This window comes from Ascidiella aspersa, chromosome 8 (genome assembly GCF_963924565.1).
Source record: "Ascidiella aspersa chromosome 8, kaAscAspe10.2, whole genome shotgun sequence".
Lineage (NCBI taxonomy): Eukaryota > Metazoa > Chordata > Ascidiacea > Phlebobranchia > Ascidiidae > Ascidiella > Ascidiella aspersa.
The window spans coordinates 15834367-15846687 of NC_139454.1; the positions used below are offsets into that span (position 1 = coordinate 15834367).

Sequence of the window (12321 nt, forward strand, 5' to 3'; positions counted from 1 at the left end):
GATGAGATGCAAGGCGCCTTTCGGCTGTTTTAAGAGGTCATAAGCCCAAAACATTAGGGACATTGCCCCTGGGCTTGATATTATCCATCGTGGGCCGCAAGATTGCTTACCCTTGTTTATACGTATACATACGCGGGTCGCAAGGTTGCACACCCTTATTAGGTGGTTTAACGGGGACGCAACCGACCAACTATTGTTTGGTTATTTAGCCGCTTTTCAACAGAGTCATATGCTAGACATTTACAGCGTATGGACTGACCAACAAAATTGTGGCTGATGTCAAGGCGACCTATCGTCAACTTCTAGCGGTTAAAAGAGACGTTGTATAGCCGAGGAACGTTTTAAGGAAGAAGTTAAACTATTCGGAACATAACCTTTTCGTTACATGTTAATTCCAACAACCATTTTTTGAATCAACGGTTGTAACATGAGCAAACTTACACTTTTGCTTTATATGTTTTGTTTAACCACGCAAAATTCAGGTAGAATTCGTATTTTTTTACGTTTATTGCAACACAATGTATTAAAACGGTAAATACAATGTATTAAAACGGTAAAAAAACTGTTTATGTTTTGTTTAACCACTCAAAATTCAGGTAGAATTCGCAAGTTTTTGCGTTTATTCCAACATAGTGTATTAAAACGGTAAATACCGTGTTAAACCTGGGAAATGCAGAGTATTTCGTCTGCCGTTAGCAGAACTAAATAAAGTAGAGACCAACAGGTCTTCCGCATAGCACCTTTGGACACTTTACATTCATAATTTGAAATTTTTTGGGGGGTGCTTGTGCGGAAAGTTTTAGGCATTTTTGGGCTCATGCGGAAAGTTTTAGGTTCCTGGACACGGAAAGTTTTAGGCTCCTGGACACGTGGGTAAAAATTATTTGGAGCACTAAATTATTTTGTTCAGACTACAAGCATTCTGTCTGTGGGAATTGTTATTGCCCCAATAAAAAATCTGCATTTCTATTAGTTTTAACTGTCCACCAAATAGAATACGCTTGACACCTAAAGTATTTGAATACGGTTACGGGCGCATTAAAAATTTTAATCCCTAACGCGTCCGACGCATCCGTGTAAAGAATATTAAACTATATTGTAGAAAAAATATAAGAAAACAATAAAGGTTAGAATAAAATAGACACTTTCATCCCGAAGCATGTCATTTATTTGCGAATTAAATACATTCCACAATATCTTTTCAACATCCCATTTCTTTTAAAGAGTCATTAACATATCATGCGGGGAGTTAAACCTAAACAAGCGATTTATGTACAGATACAAAATGGATGTAAGTCGGCGCAACAAATCAATCCTCTGTCGAGGCAGAGAGTTTTCGTGCATAGTTCATATATTTAAACCAATGGCTTTCGGGAAAGTACAAACAGAAATTAACAAGCAATTTGATCGAATTGGATTTGGGCGATTATCCAGCAAGACGTCTATAAAACGCACTAATATGACAAATTAAACATCGCATTACCCCTATTTAAATATTACCGGGAACAAAAGGGCTAGGTAATAAATGTTTTAACACCTTAGAGAATTGATTGCCCATACGATACATCGAAATATCAATTCGCCACAGTGGACAGCAGGCACTCTTCAGCGAGTTATCGACGAAATGTCAGTAATGATTTAACATAACTATTTTCATGATGAAAATCTATAAATAAAGTAATGAAACAGTGACATTTCGCGAGCATAAATATAATATGCGGGATATGCAAACCACTACCATCCATCGTAGGGTAGTACAGATTAATGTAAAGAATTTGGCAAAAAACGATAACGAAAAAATCGTACATAACCGAGGGTATGAAAAAACAAATATACTAGTATATTAGGTTGCTCCTTTTTGGTTCAGCCAAGTTTTCCAAAAACGGTTAGCGAATGTCAGGCAAAACTGATTCACGTACTACACATCAACTAAATATAACAGGTTTGGTTTTTAACAGGCTACTGTGACACGAACGCCCATAAATTATTTAAGGCTTAAGGCAAGGCGTGATATCGCTTATAACATTGCTCGCCAAACCACAGTAGAATTCCCAAAATAAATGAGTGCGAGCAAACAAGTGTACCAGACTACACCATATCGCGGACTTTTGTCAAATAGATCCCATAACCATGTTAAAATGCGGCACAGTGTTGGATAAACTCTCCGTGCTCACATCCGGTCAGCGGCCTGCTGCTGTTGTAGTTGGGCAGTAAGATGGGCCACTGGAGACGCTGCCGTGCTCGATAAGGGATTTGCTGCAGCGGCAGCGGCATAGGCCGCCGCAACCGACATGGCCGTGGCAGGGTAACCAGGCAGACCTTGGTAAGCACTTGGAACCGAAAATGCGGCCGCTTGATTTGGCGACGCGAAGATTTGGGCTGTTCCCGCAAGCGATGTTGGTGCGAGCGCCGCATGATGATGATGGTGGTGCAGCTGATTAGCCGCATAGGCATTGGCGTAGGATGCTGCAAAGTTTTAAATAGAATTAGAACCCCACTCGTGTTTGTTTAACCACGCCGAGCTTCCGCTGAACCCTTTTAGAGCGTAGTATGTATTGCATTGCACAATAACATAACAGGAATATAAAACAATTTCTTTGAATTTTTCAGTTTAACGTTATTTAAGCAGTCATAACCCAAAAGTGAAATATTGACGAATTGGAAGGGTCGATATAACTGAAATAACTTACCGTTGCCGGCTGCGGCAGCTACATCTGTGGCGTAAGCCCCAGCAGAAAGCTGTGCGACATGGGCCCCGGTGTAATCTATAATGGGTGAAATATGTTGAGCGCCGCCATGTGCTGGAATCAGAAGGCCGTTATGAGTGACGTAGGCTGTTGCTGCTTGCTGTTGATACGGAGCGTAAACAGCTGGAACGGTTCTGGAAATAGGGACAGAGATGGTGCTTAAATTGAGGACGTTTGGAAATTTGCCAAGAAATTTTGCTAAACGCTGCTGTTTGAGACCAGGGCCTTCCTTCCTAATTCCTTTCTCACACAGCCTTCGATGGGAAGCGATCATTGACGTCAAAGCTTAACACCGGCTGTTAAGTGTTGAAACAGCACGATTGATATATACCCAACTTTACGCGCTACATTTAAGAGTTGCGACAAGGCACGGAGTAGCGCCAAATGGAAACATTCGAATATTCAATTAATCATTAACTCGTTTAGGTTTTAAACCCGGTTGGTTTTGTGATAAAATCTCTTGAAAGAAAACTGTGTGCCATATAGCAATGTTTTTTACCTAATATATTTTATTTTATTGTTCGCACGAACGTTATATCCAAACGTTTTAACCAGCAATGCTCTGGTTTGTTGTCAGGAAACTGTGTCAGTATGGATTTTTGTTCATCAAACAGCCTATCCAAAATGCACTAAGCAGGAACATCATTTCACCAAATACCTAAAGTTAAAGAGAGAACGCAAAAAAAGTAGTTTGCCCGACTACAAATCAATTGAACTCCTAAAAATGATACGGTTAGAATAGAAAATACATTAGACTCCATTTAGTCCATCGAAAATGCTGTATTAGTGCACTATATAAGCTTGAAATGCTAACTAGTTATAGAAGGCCTGATTGAAATCATAGTGCAGATTTTTGCCAAAGACAACATAGTTTAATCGTCGATTTCTAATTCGGGGGTCGGCGGTAAAAAAAGTTTAAAAATCCAATCAATATATAATATTTTTTTTTGAGAATTCTAAAATGAATATTCGCATTTAAACTATTAGCTATACGTCCGCATGTATTTATAATAACACAAGGGCGAAAGGCCGGTGGCAATATTCACCTTAAGCAACGCAATTGAATATCAACAGTCTGCGACCAAAGCAGCCAAACACAACGGAATGTTTATAATTGGACAGAATACCTGTTATACGTTTTTGTCTGCGCTCCTTTTGTTGGAAAAATTGTTATTGTGCCGCTCGCTCATTGCTATGCCCCTGCTGTTGCTTTCGGAGGCGTCTTACTCTATCGCATAACTTTTACTGTTATTCTATAGTCGACTGATTTTCAATAAAGGGCAGGCGAACATCACTGGGTATTGTTGCCTAGTGCAGCACGATCAACCGTACCCCTTGTGAAACAATTTTCCATGTAACTTTTAACTGCGCATGTTTCGTGATAACTGAAAACAAATAACTAACCAAATGCCGCCATTTTAACTAACGTTCGTTATTGACCAATTGAGGGTCAACTACGCAAGAGTTTAAAACTATCAAAAAATATTTTCAAATCAGTTGATTAGTGTTGTAAAATGCTTATTAGCAGGAGATAAAACTGACACTCGACGTAGGACCTACGCATTTGCGGAAAATTGGCGTATAACCGTTCGCAAATCTTGATCGTAATATACTACATACAGAAATATATAAATTACCTCCTATCAAAGAATCGACAGTGAAAGGAATCACCATAAACAACACATGCATATTGGCAGTTAAATATATGATAAATTTTTTGGTGGAAAATTCGTAATCAAATACTACAACAAAACTTTCTTTTAAGGTGAGGTTATTGAGATCTACATAGATTTTCAGGGGAGATCAATCCGGTACACAAACCTGGAATTCCACAAAAGTGAAAAACACAGAAAAATATGGCAAAATTAGGTAAATTGGTGCTTGGCACGTCATAAGAAAAACACACAGGTTCACGCCGAATTGATAATAACTCAAATAAAAATCACATATGTGGTGACTATAGCGAAGGCGCACAACACCAACTTTTCTTTTTCAAGAAAAAAAAACAACAACCCACAGAAATGCTGCCACATCAAGGGAAGAGAGCAGGTAAAACGCCACACCACAAACCTATGACCATACCGAAGCTTACCTGGCGGCACTGAACGCCCAAGACTTGCAAGAACCTGTGTGATTGTTAAGGATTATTAAACAGTTACAAGATTTTTCAACCCAGACATGAAATGCAAGTGCAGATCAAGTCGAAACAGCTTAAAAATCAAACTTAAAAATCAAAAAAATACAATCTTACCCGTATTGGTTTGCGGGGACGTAAGCTTGTGGTATCTGCCGTAGTCCGACTGAAAATAAATAAAATTGTGTTAGCATTCAAAAAATAAAAAAACTATAATAAAAATTCGAAGGGGTACGGCATTTTCCTAAGGAAAGGTTGGATTGGTGGTTCAAGAAAGCAAGTATTTAGGACAAGGTCTACTTGGACCTCTATATTTAGGACCAGATTGTCTCGGTTGAAGGCACGATATAATAAATAACACCCGTATTCGGGTTACGTGGCAATTCAATCCAAACTTATGGCAAACAACTGTAGGTTAAATTAAATAAAATTCACAGTTGACAAAAAAAATCAGTGAGAAAGTTCGTGCACAAAGCCAACTGGGCATAAAAGGCGCCCATCTGTGAAAGGTAACTCGAAACTACGAACGTCCGCAGTCAGAGGCATAGAAAAGCCGATCGACAAAGCAATCAGCCAGAAAAGGCAGCGTCTATTCTGTGAACAACAATGGTAGTCGCGTAACTTTATCCTCCTGGAAGGCACCATATTGGGCCTCTTCAAGCTTCGAGCTGTGTCAAACAGGCGTCGAAACGTTATACAATACCAATTCTTGTCACAAAACGACAAACGCGGTTGCATAAATGGGTAAAAGTGAAGACCCTTTGTTCAATTTCGTAAGACCAAACTATAAGAAGGGTTACACAGAATACCACAAAAAAACAAAAGGGGTTCAAACGGACGAGTCTACCAGTCTTGTGCTCCGCTATTCTTCTTCCTACAAAACCCTAACAAAGTAGAAGGAATTTGAAAAAGAAAGCGTAATAAACGTCCGTTGAGGCAACCGCTTCGGTTTCAATGATATTTTTCGCAAAACAATAAGTGACGATACAACAAGATTTAGAACTATAACTTTCAAATTTTCGGTTCGACTTGCATTGATGATATTTGTCAAAGGCGATTTTTGTCCGTCATAGTATATTTAAATGCGACAAACAGCACGAATCATTTTTGTAGGATGGCTTTCACGGCCCTAAAGTGAACAGTGTTCACTAAACACCTTACCGTTGTATGGTTCCACTGCTGTACACTTCCAAGTTACATCATTTACGTACACATGGCAATATATTATTTCTAATTCACGCTCAGTTGGTGACGTCAAGACGTTGAAGACATTTCGAAATAAGCCATTAAAACCGAAATTGCTGTAGAACGGTGTTCAATACAGTCGTTACAACTAAAATGTCATAATGCAGATATATTAACTTTTAAACAATAACCCCAAAGGCTATTTCATGCGTTTTGGTTTTGTCGAACAAAGTACAGCTGCTTGATTAGCGTGTATTTAGCGTCACGTGGGTGATTGCCTGTTATACTAGAAACGCCAATGCCCTGTTATTTGCTTTTCGTTACTGTTTTACACAAACGGTTTAGGAGTCTCGAGTGGCACAGAGCGTCGGGCTCTCGTGGTTGACTGGTACTGTCTTTGTGTGTGTATATATATATACTAGTTTACTAGTAAACGGTTTTAAGGGGCTACAAAAACAAACGTGAAACCAACTTTATGCAAGTTATAGCTCAAATCAGTTTCTTTTGACTTGGTTAAATGCCCTTTTTTAACTAAAATAGTTACACGTTATATACACCAGTATCGGATTGGTTAGTAATGTCCTTCGACCACGTGATCCCATTTTTATTTGTCATAGGGCTGAACTAACAATAATATGTTTGACAGCGGCCTTCTAAAATGTGTATTGTGTACCCGACTATCATAAACGCTCCATGGTCATCCTAGCATCTTAAGGGGAAGGGCAAATACCTGAACGAAAGTGTTGGTAGAAAGAGTATACGAATAACAGCATATAAATATATACGACCAGATAATTTGTTAAACATGTGTTCCATTAGAATAAGAGCATGTCTAATACAACCCACTATACAAAGCATGAAATTCAGGCGACACACAGCCGTAGGGGCGATTCGACGCCCTTAGTTATGCAATTCCCATGGGTGTATTGCGAAGCCTGTTGAAAGCCTGGCGAGCAAAGATAGAACACGTCAGCTGTTGCTCGATTCTAGGCGGGAACACTTACTCAATGCACGAAATACAAAAGGCTTGTGACACATTTGTAACTATTGAACCATATATGCAAAAATGGCAGCCATATTGGACAATTCAGTGTTTTCAGTACTCGTGTTTGTAAGGGCTACTTGAAAAATAAAGGTAACCGCCGGATTAAGCAATTATATATGGTTATCACCTGTTGCCTGCATGACTCTTGGTTTGGCCCCGATGTAGGCAAGGTTCACATTCGCCTTCCTCCCATCGATAACCGGATTGGGGTCCTTACAAGCTTTCTCAGCAGATTCCTTGTGAGTCATGGTCACCTAACATAATTAAAGGAGTTCACAGCCGTTAAACATCCGAGAGAATTAATCAAGTGTATGAAGTAGACATTTTATTGTCAGTCAGGAATTGTTTTTAACTTACACTCTAAAAGATATAGTTTGGAAGGAAGTAATGCTAACGGGACTTCTTTATTACGACAACACGTATGGTATAATGACCATATTATAGAGCTTATCGTAGTGCTTCAGCACGCTAACTTGTTGTTTGTTTTCGCCTTATACGAGTTAATGATCGACACTAAACTAGGGAGACCAAGCTAAGTTTGTATAACGCTTTTAATCATAAAAATGTACATATAGCGTGTTACATGCTTCAGTGGAAAATTGCGTTTACCTCATGAAGCCCTTAAATACGAAGTGCTGCAAACAGACAACAACGATCATTTTCTTCAGCACTTAAACAGTTATTTTATTGTTTGTTAAAAAAAACATTTTTTTTTATTTTAACCGCCTGTTTTATACAAAGCAACTTTAGAATCTGTTATGCACTGTAGGGGTAATTGAAAAAAAAAAATCGAAAACCACTTTGTCACATTCCAATGCTTACGCGTAAACACAATATAATTCTCTCAAACGGACGTACGTAAGCTCAATTTCTTGGTAAATAGGCCACATTTGATTAGTTGCAATTACAGAGTATATTACACATATATAGAGGTCGTTTTGACTATTTATCTTAATCATGTCAATAACTCTGTATATATGTATATATATATATGACTTTAACTTACAAAACCATAGCCTCGTGATTTTCCCGTCTGTCTATCCGTTATTACAACTGCCTCCTCAATATCACCGAAAATGGCAAAATAATCTCGCAGGGAGCAGTCGGTAGTGTGGTAGGGTAGGCCGCCTACAAAAATCTTGGTGTAGGTGGTGTCTTTTTGTTGGATTGACATGTTGGTTGGTTTTCCAGCACTATTAATTACGGTATAAGATGCAGTGGAAGCTGGGGTGGCGTTTTCGCTGACCGAGTTTGTTGAGATGGTGCTCTGGGTGCTACCGGCAAGAAGTAGTTGCTGCTGGTGCTGTGCGTGTGCGTGTGCGTGCGCCTGCGCCTGTGCCTGTGCCAACAAATTAGCTTGGTGCGTTGAGGGCAACACTTGTGGCCCGATGGTTTGAGATCGAAGCAACGCTTGGGAACCAGGTAACAATGCAGCAGTTGGACCCGGAGCTGCTGGTAAAGCTGATGGTTGGCCAGTTGGCAAACGAGCAACAAGAAGACCACCAAGACCTGCAGTTGCTGCTGTTGTAAGAGGATTAGTAGCTGCTTGCGGCGGCTGATATTGCGGAACCACGTTAGATTGGTTAAGCGCTGTTTGGGCGCTTAACGAATAAGCGAGTGCGGATGCCGTCAGGCCGAGGTTATTCGTTAGCGACGTGGTCGTGAGCACACGAGGTAGTTTGCTGGCTGCGGCAATTTCAAACGAACCGTTTTCAACTTTGTTCGAAATTACGCCTGTTGGATCGTTCGCGTTGGGTTGAACTACGAAGGGACTTGCCTTGCGCTTTCGTGCGGAACTATCCACAATGGCGGATGTCGTGACCGGAAGAGTTCCGGCTGAAGGCAGAGTGCTGTCCTGAAGCGAATTATTCACAGTTTCAGTTAGATAATTTTTGGAAGGCGATAAGGCAGTGGTGGAAGGAGACAACGATAATTGATCCACGTTTACTTTAGGGAGAGAAAATGCCAATGGGGTTGCAACGGCCGTAGTGGCGGATGTGGGTTGTGGCGCGAACAAAATGTTCGCTTCTCAAACACAAAACTAACAAATACTTTTGATACTGAAGTTCAAAAATACAGCATTTCGTAGGTATGCTAAAATAAACAAGAAAAAGGTTATATTACAAAGCAAAAGATAACAATAAATAATGTGAATTAATATAATATTGAAAACACGGGAAGATCGAAACTGTTCAAAAAAACTTACTTATATGCCCAGCAGTTATCGCAAATTCTCTAATCTAAAATGCAAGGCGAAAATGTTGTGATTATGTTCACGTTTAAGAGACGCCCATCGCAATAAAGTACATATTGCTAAACAGTGAGAAAACATTTGAAGGCCTAGGCAAGCATGGACCAGTGGACCCATTAATTATTAATTTCACCATGAAATAGGATTCATTCAATCCTATAACGAGTTCGCATATAACATCAAAACGGCAATTTCCTATTTCCTGGTAAAAACATGATTAAACACGATGTTTATGAACACTTAGGCAGTTTTTCTTTGAAATATATACAAAAGCCTAAAGGAAACTTAAATTTGATCGCTACAGAATGATGTTTTCCAACAAAATCGTTTGCATTTTCAACACCTGAACATATATTTTCACGTTCTGTAGTTTAAATCTAAAACAAGATCAACTTTAATTAGGCTTAGAGCCACCTAGTAATTCACCGTAAAACAATAACTGAAACACCGTTTTATTATCAAACTACACGTCATGACTTAACCCCGTTCAGCCACGCGTCCAAGCAAACTAACTACGACCTTTCGTCAAACAGCCGCTAAACAAAGTAAGGGAAGTTTAACACGACAAATGGCTTTTTATCGCCGCTTTGCAATCTCCTCCATTGGCTTTGGGCAAACGTTGATTGATTGATTGCGTTGCTGCTGCTCTGAGCTGACAGGCATAAGGCAATTTGCACTCCGTAACAGTTTAAATGTTTTATTGCCTCAAGTCTACCTTGGGGACCTAAATCACTCTTACGATTATAGTTTACTCCAACAACTAAAACATCAGCTATATTAAAAAACAAAATAGTTGGTACCATAAACAGTAACTTCAAAACCTACCACCTATATTGCATTTTAATTGTTGAGTGATATACCGATATACAACAAAGTGAATAAGTCCAAACTGTCGACGTTAATTCAGTTTTGTTTATCATAACATCTTACCCTTACGCACATAAATTAAGTTTACTATAATGATTTATTGGTTTAGCCCTAGTTTAAACCTAAACTTTATAGTACGGAAGCAATTCAATATATAATGTGAAAATTCGTAACCAAAGGGAAGTCTTGGGTTACCCCGCATCCCGATAAATTAATGCAACCCCTTTTGTTAGAGGCTACAGTCTGTCAGCTTCAATATGGACAATAAAATAAAATGGAAAGTTATAACTTGGCCTCTTAAGCGACCCATTTTTTGAAATTTAATTTATTAAAAAGACTCAAAGATACAGAAAACTGATACTGACTTCCAGCAACCATCTGCCAGTTTATTGATAACTTAACAAAGACTGATTAAAAAGTCATTCCAGTCAGTTTTGACAGACAGGACAACATTATCATAAAACCAACAGTGTTTTATTTTGATAAGGCCGTGTAGTCAGTCAACGCACGAATGGTCGCATCTCTCTATTTTCGCAATCACCACGCCCCGACGGCTACTGCTCGTCTTGATACTATAGCAATAGTTTTATGTCAAGCCCATTTTTAAAGACTGTCTTACCTTCCTGTCTGAAATCCTCGTTATAAGCCGTGAAACATAATAGGAAAAAAACTTTACCAGTTGCTCATAGCACTCCGCGCAGCTGCAGTGAAGTCAACTTTGCACCCTTATTGATCACACAAATTATCGCCTCCGAATTCTTTTAGCACTTTGCCTTTCTTGTTCGATAAGCGCTCTAATCGAACGAACTGTGTCTTGTGGTCACAACAAGGGCTGAAAATGCGTCGCCATATATCAAGTGAGCGGTACTCAACGCTTTGCTAACACACGTGGAGTCTGACTTTTTTCTCCTGTTTAACCAACCCACTGTTACAACAGGTGATATCGCTTGAGCTGATATAGCAAATGTTGTTCTTTACTGCTAGTCAGCGGAAAAAACTATTTTGCAAATCAGCGCCAAAATATGAAATAGGGTAACCTCTATATCTCTAATCGTTTAATAAACAAGGTCTTGTCAAATAACAATCAGCGTTGATTCAACTCAATACAACTTCATAATTGTGGTGGACCAACAAACGTTAGGATCTTAGATTTTACTAACTTAGAAAGTTTTATTAATCTGATTAAATGGTAGACCTATGCCTTAAACCTGGACAAAGTACAGCCCGCCAAGCAATTTAATTCGGCTCACAGATAGTTTTTTGAAAAACCCTTTTAAGCCAATAAGAGTCACACAATGCTGGATTGCATTAAAGTTACTTCCCGCCTAAGATCTTTACCGTGAAATCCTCATCCAAAAGTACGCCAGAATTTACAATGAAAAAAAAAATGCATTTCTAGCGCAAATATCGCAATATTTCGGCGTAAAATTTCGGCAAAACAAAGCATTGGTGCAAATCTTTGGCGGCCACAAATTATGAAATGCAGTCGGGAGTCGCAACACGCCATAGGCTTGTACGCATATAGTGCCTTTAGGGTTTAGGCTCAATACATTTCCTTAAAACAGAGACACAATCATAGCAAAACTAGGCCATATTTTTGCGTCTACATAATTGAAACAGACAAAAATATATCTAATATTCTAATTTTTCTACAAACAAATCTATTGTTTAAAAAGTATATCAAAACACCTAGATTTTCTTTATTTTAAACAAAAAAGCCTAGAAACCCAGATGAAATTCAAAAAAACTAGATATAGATGGAAAAATCTAGCGCTGGCATCCCTAGTTGTAACTATGTCAGTCATAAACTGGTCGCATGTTAAATTGAATGCAACAACATTCTACGTTTTTTCAAACAGCTAAAACTAACTGAGGACCATTTTATGACAATTGTAAAAAAAATTCACTGGCAAAAATAACTTAAAATAACCCTATCTTTTCCCTATTTAGGAGCTATCTTTTCCCTATTTTATTTCTTCTCGTTAAGGGTCTGGCTGGACAAAGCCTAATGAAGCGTATTATGACGTTACAAACTGAACTTCTTCGCTAGGCTAACTCTGCAGGCATTTTGCATAGGTATAAATTATTACCT

General features: G+C 38.9%; 1 protein-coding gene across 1 annotated transcript; it reads right to left on the reverse strand.

Annotated features, from left to right (window-relative positions):
* Window positions 1–1156: 1156 nt before the first annotated feature.
* On the reverse strand, window positions 1157–9130 carry LOC146136309 (RNA-binding protein 24-B-like). The gene is made up of 5 exons (XM_083395358.1): window positions 8118–9130; window positions 7239–7365; window positions 4999–5047; window positions 2691–2881; window positions 1157–2466 (listed from the first exon to the last, which is right to left on the reverse strand). Exons 1-5 carry the CDS (start codon window positions 8283–8285, stop codon window positions 2171–2173), a joined length of 831 nt encoding a protein of 276 aa, XP_083251484.1. The 5' UTR covers window positions 8286–9130; the 3' UTR covers window positions 1157–2170.
* Window positions 9131–12321: the final 3191 nt, after the last annotated feature.

Excerpts from the sequence above, each read along its gene's own strand:
- LOC146136309 (XM_083395358.1), bottom strand. The coding sequence starts at position 8,285 with ATGTCAATCCAACAAAAAGACACCACCTACACCAAGATTTTTGTAGGC. Across the intron at positions 7,366-8,117 it reads AATCACGAGGCTATGGTTTT|GTGACCATGACTCACAAGGA; the intron begins GTAAGTTAAAGT and ends TAATTATGTTAG. Across the intron at positions 2,882-4,998 it reads GTCCCCGCAAACCAATACGG|AACCGTTCCAGCTGTTTACG; the intron begins GTAAGATTGTAT and ends CCCTATTTCCAG.